The following is an 18,387-nucleotide window of genomic DNA, read 5'->3' as shown; positions in this document are numbered from 1 at the left end:
ATTTTGCTGGGCCCTCGTCCATAAATCGCGCTCCCGTTATCCGGAGTTTATGCGGCGTCGCGGCGTCTATATCGGCACACAATCACGGTAAATCATACCATTGCTGGGCGCAGATAGCGAAACGCTCTTAGCCCACCAATAAACAACCACCTCGGTCCCGGAATTCGGCACCATTTTTCATCCGCGTCCTAACGACAACGCAGAAAAAAACACACCCGTTCCCGACAATTCGCGCCGCAAACGGAATTAAAAGATATGCATGTGAGCCGTCGCGGCGCCGCATTCAAGATGTGTGCACGATACGCCGTCGGATAGAAAAAAAAACGAAACACACGATTATTTGTGTGTTCCGCTTATCCTCCCTTGGCCGCGTTCATTTTTTAGTGGGGCGTAAAACGGCACGCGTGATTAACCCACTCACGTCTTCATGTTGCCGAGATTTGGGTCTGTCGGATGAAGAAAAATTGTTGTCTGGTCGATTGGACGGAAAAGTTTCGGTTGACCTTTGCCATTTCGAATCGACCGGTCCTGTGTTGCCCTGATTTTATATTTTTATGTAATTGCGATGTGTTGTTTCAAGATTGGAAATCGTTATACGGTATTTTTTTATCCGAATTTATTAAAATTAAAATTTTATTAAAATTTAACGAATTTGAACTGTGCTTTTTTACTATTTTACTACAAAGTTTCAGTATTTTTTTGAAATCTCTTTTTAATATACAAATAAAGTTAAATGATTTTTCAAATATATATGGAAACTCATTAAAATTTTGTTATTACGTTTGTTGCATGGTGTGGGTTTATTTTGGAATTTGAAGAATTTGAAACGTAATTAAACGATTACGTTTAATTATTAAAAAAAATTGAGAAAAATCAGGTTAAATTAGACGAATAATAAATAAACATTTCTAACGGGACTGTATGTATTCACATTAAATAATTCATAAAATTGAAAGTAAAATGTCAATACCATATTTTACATATACAATACATATTTAAGTTAAAATTTTCAAATTACATACTCATTATATTTTTGTTAAAATATGCCAAATAAAAATATCAGTCAAAAACGCCCTAAAATTTTGATTTTTAGGTATAATCACATAAAATGATAATTTTTGGAAATTTAAAACAACAAATAAACAATTTTCAAAATTAAATTTCTCAAAATTACTTGCTGTTCATTTTAAATACAAAATTTTCTATTTAAATTTAATATTTTGAATAATATATTGTCAAATGAGAATTAATATAATTTCTTTCTTTTAGAGTTGAGTTCTTAAAATTAAAATGTTTTATTTTAAGAAGAGACTTATTTGTTTTTAGTGGGACAGAATACATATATTCATATAAAATAATTCTAATTTAGAAGAAAAATACCAATACAATATTCTATATCTATTGTTAACAATTTTTTCCCAAATATTTATTATAATTTTTGTTAAAATATGTCAAACACAAATGTCAGTCAAAACCACCCTAAAATTTTTTATTGTTTTGACAGGTTGAAAAAATGTTATCAAAAAATTTGAGAAAAATCAAGATAAATAATTTTTAAAGTTAAATTTCCCAAAATTATTTTTATTTATTTTAAATAAAAATTTCTCTTCTTAAATTAAATATTCTTAATAGTATTATCAAATGACATTCAATAAAATTTGTTTGGGTACCTAGTTATGTGTCTAGAATTAAAATCTGTTTTCAAACAGAATATTTTGAATAGAATTTTATTTTCGGTTTCATCGGAAGTGACACCAATTTTGTAATTTTGAAATTGAAAATGAAATGGTTATATTTAAACCCAATTATTTTTGATTCGTTAATTTGTTTCCAAATATTAGAATGAATAAGTTAGGTACATACAGAGTGGATATTGTAAAAAAATCAAACGCTCACAATTTCCCCTTATTAGATTTTTTTTATATTTTATATTTATTCTTTATTACTGAACAAAAAATATTCTTGTACTTATTGTAACAAATTTAAAACTTTACTATAAAATATAAAATTTATAATTTTCTTTTAGTGTGTTTATTTAATAACATTTTTTTCTCTCAAAATGAATAATAGGGTTGTCAAAATGTAATCAGTAACTGGGTACCTTTTCTCTGTGATTATCTTTTAGTGAGACGCATTGAAAAAACGAAGCAACCCGCAATTACGGACATTTCAGCAACGGATCGTGGTTGCAACTACGAAAACCATCATTTTTCCGGCACAACGGCACTTTTCCATTGGAAATTAATCGGCGCTCCCGGTAATGACCGTCGGCATTTAGCAAAAATCAATTTTTCATGTAACGAAAACGTATCAACAAAAATGTAAATGGTACAAACACACGCATACGTTCCGGGGGATGGCGAAATGCATTTGCAATATTTATTATGCTGCACGGGACCCGGATAACCGTTTATCCGGAATAATATATCCTCTACACGGTGAAAATGCGGTTTTTATATTTTTCTCTGCTGCTTTGTTGCCTGACACACGGAAAATAAAAGTTCTTTTAGTTTAATTGGATTTTATAGTTTTATCGCATAAAAATAAACACCAAAGCCCCCAAACTATTTTCGAAACACTATTTATTAAAACGAACACTAAAATAAAAAAGAAAATAGTAGATTTTATTAATGAAACATTAAACGAAGCGTCATATTATTGCTGTATAAATATACGGATTAGTTGAACCTTCACATTATTAAAATAATTATATAAAATAATAATTAAAATGAACATGGGCAATCATTTAACTGCATAAGCTAGATATTACAATAATTCATCTCGTTCATCTGATAATCTACACTTGAAATTTTTCAGCTGAATTTCATTTTGTTAACACGTCGAATTCGACGCTTTGAACCTATTGAAATATAAATTTAAAATTGATGTAATTAAATTAGGTCCAATTGCAATTTCCCATTACTGAATATTTTAACACTGTCAACGTTTATTATTAAAATAATACCAATATATAATAGTATTATGTGACATATTTAACATTTTATTCCATTTTAAAAATGTATTGTGTATTTTATAGCATTACTTTGAAAATGATATTAAATAACGGTAATTGTATAAGCAATTAACATATTAACTTAATGTTGTAAATATTTTTTTAATTTAAAATTCATATAAATTGTAAATAAAGTGAATGAATTAATCTGTATTTAGTAAAAATTAGTTAGATCAAGAAAAATATACATTTAAAGTTTCAATAAATTATAAATAATCTTTTGTTTGTACAATGTATTTGGTATACTAATCTGAAATAACTTGAAGTCATATTAAGTGTTAATTATTTAAAACAATGGACATATAAACTAAAGTTTTTTATAAATTATATATAAAAGTTTTGCTTTTTTATATCTTGTATTTTTTTATAAATATATATTTGGTTTAATATTGTGAGATAAATTGTAACTACATTAAGTGATAATTATTTAAAACAATAGAAATATAAACTTGATATAAAGTTGTTCTTAAATTATAAATAAATGTTTTGTTTTCTCGCAGCAAATTCTCTTCTCAAACTTTTTATTATAAATATAACAATATCTTTGGTTCAATATGAAATAATTTGTTGTTAGATTAAATGACAATTAATTTAAACAATGGATATAGAAATATAATAATATTCAGAGAGACGGATTAAAAAAAGTAAACACTCCTGGCTTCATAAAAATTCAGAAATACTTTTACAAATCTATTTAATTGTTGTTGTTTGTATCTCTCATAATAGAATGGATATAAGAGGAGGGGTAAATAATAACCGATAACCCCGTACATAAAAAGAAACAGGGTCGGTTTTCGTGCAGGCCGCGGCGTCTAAAATTTATCGGACCGGCGAGTCCCGGTGACACAATTATCATAAGTAATGGCACGTAGTGATTTATCGTTAATTAGAGTGGAGGGCGATCTTTTCGGTCACGCCACCGTCTCTCGAACGGGTCGGACGTCCCCGACACACTCACGTCACGGCATTTTGGATGCGTTCGCGTGTCGGTGCCGGCTTCGGTGCCACTTTCGACATAATGAAACCGAAATCTATTAAATATGCATCAGCATTTCCCGTTCCGGCGACGCGCCGGTTCGTCACCACCTCTCTTAATAATTTTCGCGTCGGTTTCGGACGTACTGATATCGATGCCGGATCGTTAAATCAATGAGGGGCGTCCTGAATTTGCGGCAAAATAAGGTCAACAGGTGTAATAAATTTTCAAAATAAGTTTATTTTATTTTCTACAAATTGTAATTGATAGAATATTTTTTAAATATTGGTATACAATCATTTAATTGTGGTTTCAAAACTGTAAACGTTCCAACTCTATGTAACAAAACTTTATAACAAAAGGTTTTAGGCTGTGTTTGACATTTACCATATACACTCTTCCAAGAAATTAACGCACCATCTATAGTATTGTAAATAAATTTTATTGTAAATAAATTTTACCTCAATACTGAGCGTTAGTTACATTTTGAACATTCTAGGTCAAAATTTTTTACCAACGCATGATAATGCACGACCACGTACAGTCCATGTTTTCCGATATTATCTTGCTGATGTTGGGATTAATGCTATGACCTGGCCAGCTCGCAGTCCAGACCTTATCCCTATAGAACATATCTGGGACATTCTTGGGAAACGTTTAAAGGGCCATCCTTACCATCCGAATAACTTAGAGGATGTGAAGCGACTTCTAATTTGAGTGAATTTGAACCAAAATGAAATTCAAACCCGGATTTTGAGTGTAATTAATTAATATTAAACAAATTCTAAGAGAAGTTGTTTCTATTAAACATAATTTATTTTATCCACTGATCCATTTTTAACAGGTACTATTTAAATTTTTTCAGTTAATTAGTAAACTAACCTTTAAAAAAATTTAAACAATATGATTTTGTTGTTTAAATAAATATTAAAACATTGTTTATGTTTTATGTTTTCAAATATCTTATCCTAATTCATCTGAATATTTTAATTAAGCTTTTTGTTTCTCATCCACTATTTCTGCAACTGTTGTTAAAAATGGCAAATGCGCAACCAATCCAATAATAATTAGTTACTATTAAACAAATTCTAAGAATAAGTTGATTATATTAAACATAATTTATTTTATATACTGTTAGATCCATTTTTGGCAAGTACTATTTAAATTTTTTCAATTAATCAGTAAAGTAACCTTTAAAATACTATAAACAATATGATTTTGATATTTAATAAATGTTTAAACATCGTGAATGCGCAAACATATTATATAATTACAACTACATCCAAAAGGGAATTAATTTTATGTATTGAAATATCTTATCCTAATTCGTTTGAATATTTTAATTAAGTTTTTTGTTTCGCATACACCATTTTTACAACTGCTGTTAAAAATGGCCAATAATTAGCTAGTATTAAACAAATTATAAGAATTAGTTAATTATATTAAAAGTAATTTATTTTATCCACTGTTAGAACCATTTTTAACAGGTACTATTTAATTTTTTTTAATTAATAAGTAAAGTAACCTTTAAAATACTATAAAAAATATGTTTTTAATGTTTAATAAATGTTTAAACATCGCAAAAGCGCAAATAAATTGTATAATTATAACTACATCCAAAAGGGAATTAATTTTATGTTTTCAAATATCTTAGCCTAATTCATTTGAATATTTTAATTAAGTTTTTTATTTCGCATCCACCATTTTTACAACTGTTGTAAAAAATGGTGAATGCGCGACAAATCCAATAATTAGTTACTATTAAACAAATTCTAAGAATAAGTTGATTACATTAAAAGTAATTTATTTTATTCACTGCTAGATCCATTTTTCACAGGTACTATTTAAATTTTTTTAATTAATCAGTAAAGTAACCTTTAAAATACTATAAAAAAATATGATTTTGATGTTTAATAAATGTTTAAACATCGTGAATGCGCAAACATATTGTATAATTACAACTACATCCAAAAGGCAATTAATTTTATGTTTTCAAATAACTTATCTTAATTCATTTGAATATTTTAATTAAGTATTTTGTTTCGCATCCACCATTTTTACAACCGTTGTTAAAAATGGCGAATGCGCAACCAATCCAATAATTAGTTACTATTAAACAAATTTTAAGAATAAGTTGATTATATTAATTTTTTTACAACAATTATAAATTAAAACCTATTTTTAAATAAAGAAGTATACTTTGATTTTTATCGTTTTCAGAAAATAATAAAAATTAATTATTAGAGGTTGGGTGCTTTCTTGGAGTATGATACTAAATAACTAGTCTAAAATATTATTATAAATAAGACGGCAGAAAAATAAAATATATGTTTATATAACAAGTAATACAATTAGAGACAAATCCAGGCGATTTATCTATTGACATTCGTTAAGGAACCAATTTTTTTTCGTAACAATTAAGCCATCATTAGGCGCTACCGTAATCCGTGGGATTTATGGAGTTTCACAAGTTGCCGGAGCAATTGGCAACGGTACAAGCGTGGAGATATCGATGTTCGAAAGCCGCAAGTTAAATGAATCGTTATTGTTTTGTTTGTTATTAATTATGGTTTATGGAAACGGGCGGCGGTGGCGGCGACCCGAAAATGGAATGCGCCTCGAGGACCGGCCGGAAGCTAGGGAGCCCCCTCCTACGCCGATGATAGAAATGCACTTTGATAAATGTGGGGAGGCTTCTGATAATTGTTTCGGGTGACGGTTGTTTCTGTCATGGGCCGCCTTCTTGCCGGAAACCGACCCGCTAATGGACTTTTAATAGATCATGGCGGATTCCCAACAAAACCCCGTTTCGCCGCTTTTACTTTATCTTTAATGTTCTCCGGTGGCTCTTTAAATTAAATAAAGATAAATAACGGAATCAATTCCGTTTTGTAACCCGTTTTAAATCTAAGCAACCCCCGCGTGATAAATAGTCCGTTTACATACATTAAAAAGCAATTTATCAACAAAATATCAAACTTTTTTAGTGGAAAACACTATATTACCTGTTTTGGTAATGTATCGGTTTGGGGAAATACGTGAAACCACCATTAAATCTGAATTTCAGCTCTAAATGATTTTAACAATAGCTTCATTTTGCTAATAAATCTCTAAATTCCACAGTGGAATATTCGATAATAGACCGATGCAATTCAAGTAAATTTAATTACTTTGCTGGTTGAATTAATATTCCAATATGTGCAAAATATTCGATTCATCTGCACAGAATGTATTTGGAAAATTAAAATCGTTGGAAAATAATTTAGGGAATGAGATAAATTGATCGAGCTTCAGAAGTTATTCGGGCAGCTATATAATAGTTTTTTTTAAATCCATTCAAAATATTTACACCAATTTCAATCACTCAAAACTACTTTTAACGAACCAATTCCATAATCATAAATTATTCCGAATATGTACCACAAAAGTGGAATCAATAAAAATTAATTTCCTGTAATATTTCAACAAATTGATGATCACAAATTAAATTCGTTTCGTAAATTATCCCGTATAGGATTAACATTGACCACCCGGAATAATTAAAATACCTCGCATACGTAAAATAATAAATTTTTAGCTTTTACCATTCGAAATTTGGCCGCATTAAAACGCCGAAAAGCGTACTGGGATTTAACAAAGTGTAGCATGTGAAACCGTGGAACTCAATCCACCATACATTTCACATTACTAACGAGGTTGCCCCTATGTAACAATACCCCCCCTGATTTTTTATCTTATTATAAACTCCACCGTAACACATAATGATATCCAATATTCTACTACGTAAATTATAAAGTTTTAATGATCGGAGCTTTTACAAATGCATTTGGAGTATGTCGCTTTTGATATGGTAAAGTAAAACTTTCTGGTCATTAACGAAACCGACGGTCTTATTATATTTTCATTTGGTTTTTTCCAGTTGGCCAATCGCATTTCGTAATCATCTGAAAAGTGTTTGATATGTTTCTTCTTGTTTGTAAAAGAGTCTGATTAAATTTAATTTCTTGATTTAATGCACATATTTAATAAAATTGCTGAAGCAGTGAATTTACTGAAAATACAGAATTTTACAGTAACATCAAAATTAATATTTACTTTTATAAAAAATATTCAAATTCTGTACATTTACTTTTATTTAAAATATTAAGAATTTGTAAAATATTTTTAGAACAATAGTTTTAATGTTTTTTAAATAAGAAAATATTTTAATGGGCTAAAATTCAATCCTAAATGTAAAAAATTAATTTGAATCCATATTTTAATATATTTAATGAATATATTTAATAAACTTGCTGAAATAGTGAATTTACTGAAAATATTCCATACATCAATAAACATTACACATTTTTACAAAAAATATTCCAAATTTTGTTAATTTGATTTTATTTAAAAGATTATGAAATAATAAAATATTTTTGGAGTAACAATTTTATTTTTTTAATAAAAAAATATTTTAACTACAATTCTGTCCCAAATGTAAAAAATAATTTGATTTCATATTTTAATACATATATGAAATATGTTTTTACTAAAAATATTCAAAATTTGCATATATTTAATAAAGTTGCTGAAACAGACAACATACTGAAAATATTTCAGATTAAAAAATTTCAGGAGATGAACAAAATATTTGCTTTTGACTTTATTAAAAAATAGTAAAAGGATTATTTAGAATACGGAAAATTAAATTTTGAACGGTTTTTGTTTAATAGAATGTGTAGTACGCAAATAGATAAAACAAATAAGTATAAAAAATATAAAAATCGACAACAAACAGATAATAATAATTAGAATTTTAATAATAATACAAAAATAATGTTAATTATGTTCGTCAAAAAAAAAAAGTTGAAAAAATAATTGTAAATTTTACGTAAAATGAGAAAATGTGGATAAATCGTTTTACGAAAAGTAAACAAATTAATTAAATTACAATATATAAATAATAATACAATCCCTGCTTTGATTTTAATGGTTATCGAATCAAAAGATTATTTAAATTTCCCATCACAACATGTTACATTTTCAATATTCCCCATAATTATAAAGTTTTAATGATCCGGCTTTTGCCGATGAATCTTGAGTTTGTCCCTTTTGATGTGAAACTTTTTTCTTTGCTCTAATGAAACTGGAACTTTTCAACATGGACAATGTTCCGAATTATAATAATTCCAAAGAGGAACTCAATTAGGGCCAATAATAACATCAAGAAAATCTACATGGCCCATTTCCGCATCAAATACGCAACATTAAAGACTTACCTTTGTATTGAACTTTGTTGAACACGCTCGTTATAATCCTTAATTCCGGATTTGGCGTGTCTCCAATCTGTAAATAAAAGCTTATTGTAGCAAAAGTTCTTTAAAATTTAATAAATTGAAACATTTTTTATATTGGGTTATTTCTTTGATTACATTTAAGTTCGGAATATCAGAATACTCTCCACAATAATATACAAATAATAATTTAAATGTCCTTGTACAAAAAGTTGGGTAAATATTGAAGTGTCTTTTTCTCTTTAAATTTATTTCAATCATTCACCATTCTACTTCAACAAAAGTTATTTTAAGTTTTTTAGCAAATGACAACTTTTTTAAAATTATTTTTATTTTCTATTACTTCACTCATTTTTTGTAACTATTTACAACAAATTTAATAATCATTAAATTTAATTTTTGGTGAAAACATTTTAATGATAGTAAAGAATTGAAAACTCCTAAATTATTTTTCTGTTTGTTCACTTTTAACTAGTTTAAACGTTTTTGTTACTTCAGACAGAATATTTATACTTCAAATAATTATTTTTTTTTAATGCTGGAGATGACTGACAAGTAAAAAACTGTTCGAAAGAAATAATACTCATTATTCACAAACGTGACTTTTATAATTATAAACGTTAATAAAATACCTAAGTACAGTCGTGAATGGTCACGTATGCGCAGAAGCCACTGCACAAATAGTCACGTGAGCGCAGAAACGACTGCGCAACAAAAGGGGCGTGTCCCTGATGAACCATTTTCAATTTACAATTACTTTTTATAAAACATGTTCTAGTAATCTCAAATAATATAATATTAAGTATTTTATAGCATTTTTAGTGTGTACGCAATTAGCAAGAACAAATGTCAAATAAATTTAATGAACATTTCCAAACAGACAAAAGTGATTAGGACGACCGAAAACCGACACCGGACAAAATGATATCGCCACCATCGAGGGCAATATTTTTCGACCGGTGCGACGGATATTAACTAATAATTTCGGCAAATTGCGCGCATTACACCACTACGAAAGTGTTTATTTCGAAACATTTGCTTTTTATGGGGGCGACGCTAAAAACGTTCATTCGGACCGGACGTAGTTTACGCGGTCCCAAAAACGAAATATCCGCCAGCGCACCGCAAACGTGCGCAACGCGAATTCCTCCACTTTAATATCCGCATCATCGGTGGATTTATTTAAATTGGGCCGTTTCGTAAACGGGCCGAAGAATTCGCACACACACACACAACTCGGAAGTCGAACCCTGTCAAGTTTGAAACAAAACGAAGTCGAATGGGGGATGAAGGGAAAATTCAACAACTCACTTATATTTTTTCGGACGGCGAAGTGGTTTGATGCCGTGACACGTGAGACGGCGCGAGGAATTTAGAAACGAGTGTTGTCACGCGATTAGGATGGGCCGTCGGCAACAGGGCCTGTTTTAATAATAAATCGAGGGTGAAGGGATAACGATTTACTTTTTCCTTTATCCCTGACGGGACGTCGGTTATAAAAAGGCGCGTTTTGTTTTACAATGCCGAGTGTAAAATGTAAGTCTGCGTTCTTGTTGTGTGCCCTGCCCCATTTTTTTACCCGTGTTGCGTGAATTAATCATACGGATGCGGGAGATGAAATTTTAATAATACAGTTTTTAATCATCTTTTTTATCGGGATTCCCTCATTAAATGTTATGTTACGGACAGGAACGGATTGTTGTGGTTTAAAAGGAAACATATTTTATAAACTTCGTTAATATTCCATTTCATTTAGAGACATTATTAAAATACATAAATAGAGTCAGTATAAGTCATAAATAGTAAACTGTGCGCAGAAACGACTGCGCAGTAAAAGGGGCGTGTCTGTTACTCACTTTCAATTGAGGTGAACTCTTGTTTATACAATTTACTTTTATAATAAAACTTTAAATAATAAATAATTTTTATTTTTATTTTGATAAGTCTCAGAGGCTGTACATTTTTTTTTCAAATTAAATTCAAATATTGAATTAAATCATATCTAATATTAAATTTATTATATTTCTAGCAAAAGTTATTTCATTTTAATAAATGGTAAACTCTTTCAAATTCCATTTTTGTTTGATTGTATTATTTTTACATTTCACAAAGAAACGTTATTAAAATAAGTAAGTAGTAAGTTAAGAAGTCACAAATAGTCACTTATGCGCAGGAACGAATGCGCAACAAAAGAGGCGTGGTTTAATTATACCACTTTCAACTTCGTTGTACTCTTGTTTATAAAATTGAAAGCCAAGACCAGCTATTTACATTAAATTCAAATATTAAACTAAATCATATTTAATATTAAGTTTAAGTTTTATCTGGCAAAAGATATTTCTTTTTAATAAATCTTTCAAATTCCTATCCCGTCTGATAACTTGGCTTTCTTCATTTCAAACAGAAAAATTATTAAAATATATAAGTATAGTTAATATAAGTCACAAATAGTTACGTGGGGGCAGAAACGACTGCGCAACAAAAAGGGCGTATCTTACCTGAACCATCAGTGATATCGCTACAATTCCTTGTGACTTATGTTGTGCTTCCGTCATGTTGTGATACAATTCCTTGTTAAAACCATAAAGTTGGATCTGAAAAAAAAATTCATTTATAAATTAACAACTCTGTTAATAAATATGTTAATTGAAAATATAATTTTACAAAATTATTTATTTAATTCATTAGCCACAACCTATTTGTATATTGTTGATTTATATAAAATTCAGTTAACTAAATTACACCGCATTTAATAAATTTATTACCATAATTTTAATAAAAGCAAATTATTTGTTTCAGTAAATTTATAAAAATACAAAAAGGCCTGTTTTAATTAAAGAGCTTGTTTTATTATTGAAAACATTTTCAATCATAAAATATTTGTTGTAAAAATTAAAACGTGGTTTAGAAACGTAAATTATTGATACATTTAATTATCGAATTTAAATATTATTTTCCAGCTCCGGGATTTTATGAATAAATTAATTACCTTTGATGTTTCAAAGATTAATTATATTAATGGAACAGAAAATGAAAAAAAGTACTGACACCTTAGTTAATTTTCATTCAGTGAATTATTCAAATTTTTAATGGAACGTTAAGAGATAAAATATGCACCGTTGTAAATTGTGAATGTAGACGTGAATTGTCAATATTTTTGAAAAATATTCATTTTGCACCGAGTAGTAAGTATATGAAACGTTGCAACATAAATAAGGACGCTTTATGAAAAATGATTGCTTGAGTGCCGTCAAATTGAAAATATTCCGACCAGATTTGGAGCTAAGTATAAAATGAAATTATTCTAAAATTGCTTTATAGCAGATATTCCGGGACGATTTTAATATTTATGTGTAGTTGTTCGAATGTCTCAAAGCGGTTGAACAGAATATATATGTACAGAACGACTGCGCCACGCAAAAAGGAAAACTAAATCGATGGGAATAAAGTAATAACACAGAATAGATACATATCCCAGTCCATCAGGCTGACTTTTCAAGAAATTCAATAAGTCGTATAGTATTTCGAGAGACCTCGTCAAGACGAATGGAGGCTTAGGTCCCCCTTTCAAATACATCTTCCTACCAAAAGCACGGAACATCGACTACTTCGATATTGGAAATTTAATTTGTCCTACAACAATATTTATTGCTTTAATAGTAAAATTTGTATTAGCACCCAAGTAAAATGTATTTATTTAAAATCTAATTACATTAAACCACTATTTACATTACGTTTAAAAAAAATTTAAGTTGGCAGTAGCTACAGTTGCGCAGAAATCATTGCGCAATAAAAGGGGCGTGTTTATTCAGTACGATTATCAACCTACAAAATTGCTTTATTCAACTAAATTACTTTGAAATTTCAGTTTATGCTTGATGTTAATACTCCCAATAAAATTATATTGCTCATTAAACTTGACAAAGAAAAAACCTCGCCAGCTTGTGTAAATATAGCTTGACAAAAGATCAAACAGCCTCCAAAGATTAATTATTCAACTTCGCCAGAGAGACAAATTGACGAAGGCCCCACTTTTTAATTACCAAAGTTTACGCATCTAACGAAGGTAATTTTATCAGTCCGTATATGTAATTTCAGGTTAATGAAAGCATAATTCCGCCATTGTTAAACCGCCATTCGTTTTTGCGCTAATGGAAACCGCGGGTACGAAATCTTTCTTTTGTGGCCGCGTTTTGAAAGAAACATCCGATTCACTGTTCGCCGAAAAATAGACAAGTCACTTCGCTAAATAAGTATGCGGCGGGCCGGCCCTATACAAAACTCGTGGGCGTTAATTAATCAAGAATTTTAATTTGATTATGGGAATATTTCAGAATGGGATCTCGAGTAATTAGTTTCCATTAAGCTTATTATTAAATTAATTCTTTTGTTTAAGATCGTTCCGCAATCAATCATATCTTTCGAATGGTTGTTTTCGGCCAGATAATATTTTAGGTGAATTATATCATAATTAAATGCGTTCAATTAGGTGCAATAAATGTTTACAAGAATAAATTGTTATCAGTACATTAAGCGAGGTTTATCAGGTTGTTGGTGTCGTGTGAACAAGTTTTGGTATAAATATTAACTGCAGTCCTTTGTTTTGGCAAAATGATAAGGAAGGTTAGAAGGGTCATATATACGAGCTTAATAGCTTACAGTTCATACCAGGTAAAATTTTTAAACTATTTTTATTAGATTACAAATTCCTGAAATTTATTTTAGGTATCACCATGCTTTCCATTTCAAGGAAGGCCTGGGGGCCCTCATCAACCACCTATGGAAAGCTGGATGGATTTTGTAAATCATACAAGACATCAGCTGCCATTTTTGAGACGAAACATAGGACCCAACCCGGAATGTACTATGAATCGTCGACAGATTTTCCCACATTCAAAATATGATTCAGAAACTAAAAGAGTAGATTAAATACATGATACAAGATACCAGTAAATATATGTGTTTTTATATATTGTTTGTTTTATTTGGTGTTTTGAAACTAAAAATGATTCTATTTCTACCTCCAGTTACATGTCTAGATAAAACTGAAGTTTGGTTCAGTGTGCAACATCTTTTACTTTTCCACAAGTAAAACCATTATTATTAATTACTTCGATAGGATACATTTAAGGAACAATTTATTAAATTATAAAAGTAATTCTTGTAATTAATTTTAGGTATCTTTTATTTCAAGACTTGGATAGTCTTATTAATTTCTCAAGGTAAGCTGGATCAATATGTCTTGAAAAGGTGATGATGATGATGATGATCTTCCTTCGATTCTTCATCTCATCTCCTCATTCAGTAATTATAAATGCGAGTCACTGAAATGTTACCATCCATCTATTTTTTGGCCTAATCATAATAACAATTGAAGATGGTCTTCCTCCAAATCTTCATCACATTTTCTCATTCAGTAGGAATAAATGTGAATTTAATTTTTCCACCACTAAAGTCAATAAACTGACTCACTGAAATGATATCTTCTATCTATTTCTTGACTTAATGTTTTGATTTGATCATTCCTCTGTTTCCTGTGGTCATCAACCAGATTTTGACCATCATCAATTAAAAAATTGTCTACCTTGAATTCCTGACCCCACGATTCGTTCAATTATTATTAAAGTGGAAACGTTATTGCCAATTGAACATTTAAATTTATAAATTATCCTAATTCCAAAATATTGTAGTTTTGTATGAGTTTCCTCCGGAATTAGCATTAAGCGTGATAAAGTCCGTCCAAATATTTACATGCCTGGCTATAAGTATATGCAAACACTCGATATTCCCCGTGGTCCCATAAAAGAAGGGGCATATAATTTTATGACGCATACATACACAGATTCGGAGGGATTTTATATATTAGAAAAATTGCTTAGGTCCACGCTAGAATCTGGTCCAATTGATTTTTTACTGGCTCGGATCGCACGTATAAACTGACGACCTAACCACTTTCCCTATCTTGGAATAATATACGAAACTATGTAATTTTCTTATCTATATTTAAAAAATATTTTCATTTCAGTGGAGTTATCAGTTAACTATCAAACCTTATATTTTTCCCATGCTTGTGCGACCGTAAACACGAATTGAAATTTAATAAATTCAGCAAAAAAAAAGGGTAATAATTTCAGCGTCCGTTCGGTTTATTTACAGCAGCATATTTATTTGACGCGCCATATCAAACGCGTAACAGTTCCTTTCAGAATATTACACATGTATGGTTGTAAAATCAAGCGCTTGCCAGCATAAAAGCGGCCGGAAAAAAATGTGCAGGACTTCTTAAATAAAACCCCCGTTTTTATTGTAGTTTTACTGAAAAAGGTGTCGTTTTTTTTTTTAGTGAGCCGAAAATAAAAGGTACTTTTATAGTTGCGGCAGGGAAAAAGGGATGCGTTTCATATTTTTGACGGCGCATTCACATGACTTCAGTTCAATTTACCATTGTAAACATCGATGGACAAAATCAAAGTACGTGACCCAATAATCCCGAAAGGACCGATAAGAACATTAAAGCCAAGCACTGCGCATCGACGGTTGGTTTATGGAGGGCAGCGAAACATATTTTCATAATAAAAGTAAGCTTTATTCATGGCGACAGCCATAAAGGAGTTTTAAGTATGTGGATCATTGAGATTATGTGGCGGAAGAGTGTCAAGACTCTGGGCCCCGTACATCTTCTTTACCACAATGGCCAACGACGCGACGATGAGACATAAATATTCTCGTATTAGCCTGAAAAGTGGCCCGAGTTTTATAACTTTTTGCCAGTTTTTTTTGCGCTGCTGTGTTATCGTGAGATAAGTTAATTACAGTGAAAATTGCCACGCCTTAATCATTGCCTTTATGGAATTATCACAGTAAAATATTTGGTTAATTAAATATGATTGTCAAACGCCTTTGAAGAGGTATCTGAAATTGTTCATTAAATTTGTCCTTTGAAACTAATAATTCTGGATTTACTTGAGTAGAAGTGACAATTCATAGAAACTGAGGCAAATTTTCACTTTTATGTTTTCCAAGCCTTTCAACTAAATGTCAGAATGAATTTACATTTTTATTGTTTTAATTTTCTACTAGTAACATTATACATATCTATTTAATATGTTAATTTCTTTTGTGAATAATATATTGAATATGGGAAAACCTGACGATATATTTAGATAATAAAATTATATTACAAAATTTTGAAACATGAATGATGACCACAAGGAATAAAGGAGTGTTCAAATTATAAAAGTTGTTCAATAAACAGAAAAGGCGACATTTCAATGAGTTAGTTTGTTGATTGTGATGGTGGAAGAATTAGAATTCACATTTATAAATACTGAAATAGAAGATGAGATAAAGAATTGAAGGAAGATCATCATCCTCTCTTCAATGCATATTTATATAAGCAAGTGTAGAAATTTAAATACTGGTGAAAACCAATAGAAAACATTATAAAATATTGGAATCTGAAGGAAGAAAGAAGTGTTCAAATTATAAGAGTAGATCAAGAAATAGACGGAAACTGACATTTCAGTGAGTTAGTTTATTGATTGTGATGGTGGAAGAATTAAAATCCACATTTATAAATACTGAAATAGAATATGTGACAAAGAATTGAAGGAAGATAATCATCCTCTCTTCAAGGCATATTTATATAAGCAGGTGTAGTGATTTTAATACCGGTGAAAACCAATAGAAAACATTACAAAATGTTGAAACATGAATGATGACTACATTGAACAAAGAAGTGTTCAAATTATAAAAGTAGGACAAGAAATAGAAGGAAGCTGATGTTTCAATGAGTTAGTTTATTGATTGTGATGGTGTAAGAATTAAAATTCACATTTAGAAATACTGAAATAGAAGATGAGATAATGAATTGAAGGAAGATCATCATCCTGTCTTTAAGACATATTTATATAAGTAGGTGTAATGATTTTAATACTGGTGAAAACCAATAGAAAACATTACAAAATTTTAGAATCTGAATGATGATTACATGGAACAAAGAAGGGTTCAAATTATAAGAGTAGACCCAGAAATAGATGGAAGCTGATATTTCAGTTAATTAATTAATTGTTTTTGGTAGTGGAAGAATAAAAATTCACATGATGGAAGATTATCATCATTTTTAAAAAGTAGATTTAAGAATATTGTTAAAGGATAAAATAACAAATTAATGACAGAAAATAAAACCTAACTTTCCTATTTTTTTGTCTTACGAGATCAGACACTATTAAATGAAAATTTTCTACTCGTCTAAGGTCGTTTATAAATATGAAAAAAGGTTTTTTATTCAGAATTCTAAAAAAATTTTCAAAGAAAACAGACGATAAACTTAATAATAAGTAAACTTTTAATAATAATCGGATTTAAAACTGCAACATGACATCATAAAGTAGAACAAAAACATTGGCCAAGGAATATACATTTTAGCCAGTAAGTATATTGATTTTGAAGTAGGAAGAACAAAAAATGTGGTGCTGCTGGTATGAACGATGGTCGCATCATTTGAATGAAAAAGTGCAAATGGATTGGTTTTTGGTGATCTATCGCGTACGTCTGGCGTCAAGATCGCCGCTGCATCCGTAAATGCGGACAAACCGAATCGATTGATCCTTTTTCGCTCTCCCGTTGATTTATTTAAGATGGATGGATGCGTGGCGTATAGTATAATTCGTACGTCTGGACGGATCCACCGAAAAATATAAATTCGAGGTTCGGTAACGCGTTCCTGGGAGCGTTTTACCTGCCGAGAACAGTACATCAAACTGTCTAAAACTCTGATGTGTGTTACTTAACATTCGCCGCACATACAAAAATAAAGTTTCAGTTCTGCATCCAAAAACTCCCGCCCCCCACGCCGGCACCGAACCACTTAATATATAAATTCGAAAAGAAACTTTGATAAATACGGTATAAAACGCTCCAACATGCCGATGCCGGGTAACCGAATATGCCGATGCTCCCATATAAATATAAGCACTAAAAATTGTTTTACTGCGGCCCGCCGCAGTTTCATGGGAGCCCGTCCTCCTAACGTTTTACGGGCGCGTCGCCGCTTTTAAAAACGGAATTAAAACCGTACCGCAATCAAAACTGAATTATTTACTTTTATGCGCGTTGCTCAATTA

The 18,387-nt window shown here is 30.1% G+C and overlaps 1 protein-coding gene across 1 annotated transcript in view; it reads right to left on the bottom strand.

The window, feature by feature from the left end:
• LOC109605236 (carbonic anhydrase-related protein 10) overlaps positions 1 to 18,387 on the bottom strand; it is a 178,174-nt gene that overhangs the window by 44,931 nt on the left and 114,856 nt on the right. Inside the window, exons 5-6 of the mRNA XM_049970166.1 lie at positions 11,761 to 11,856; positions 9,248 to 9,314 (exon numbers count right to left, since the gene is read on the bottom strand). Of these exons, the coding sequence (XP_049826123.1) occupies positions 9,248 to 9,314; positions 11,761 to 11,856 (163 nt within the window). The remainder of the gene's footprint in view (positions 1 to 9,247; positions 9,315 to 11,760; positions 11,857 to 18,387) is intronic.

This window comes from Aethina tumida, chromosome 7, assembly GCF_024364675.1.
Source record: "Aethina tumida isolate Nest 87 chromosome 7, icAetTumi1.1, whole genome shotgun sequence".
NCBI lineage: Eukaryota > Metazoa > Arthropoda > Insecta > Coleoptera > Nitidulidae > Aethina > Aethina tumida.
This window is presented reverse-complemented; position numbering and strand designations above follow the sequence as displayed.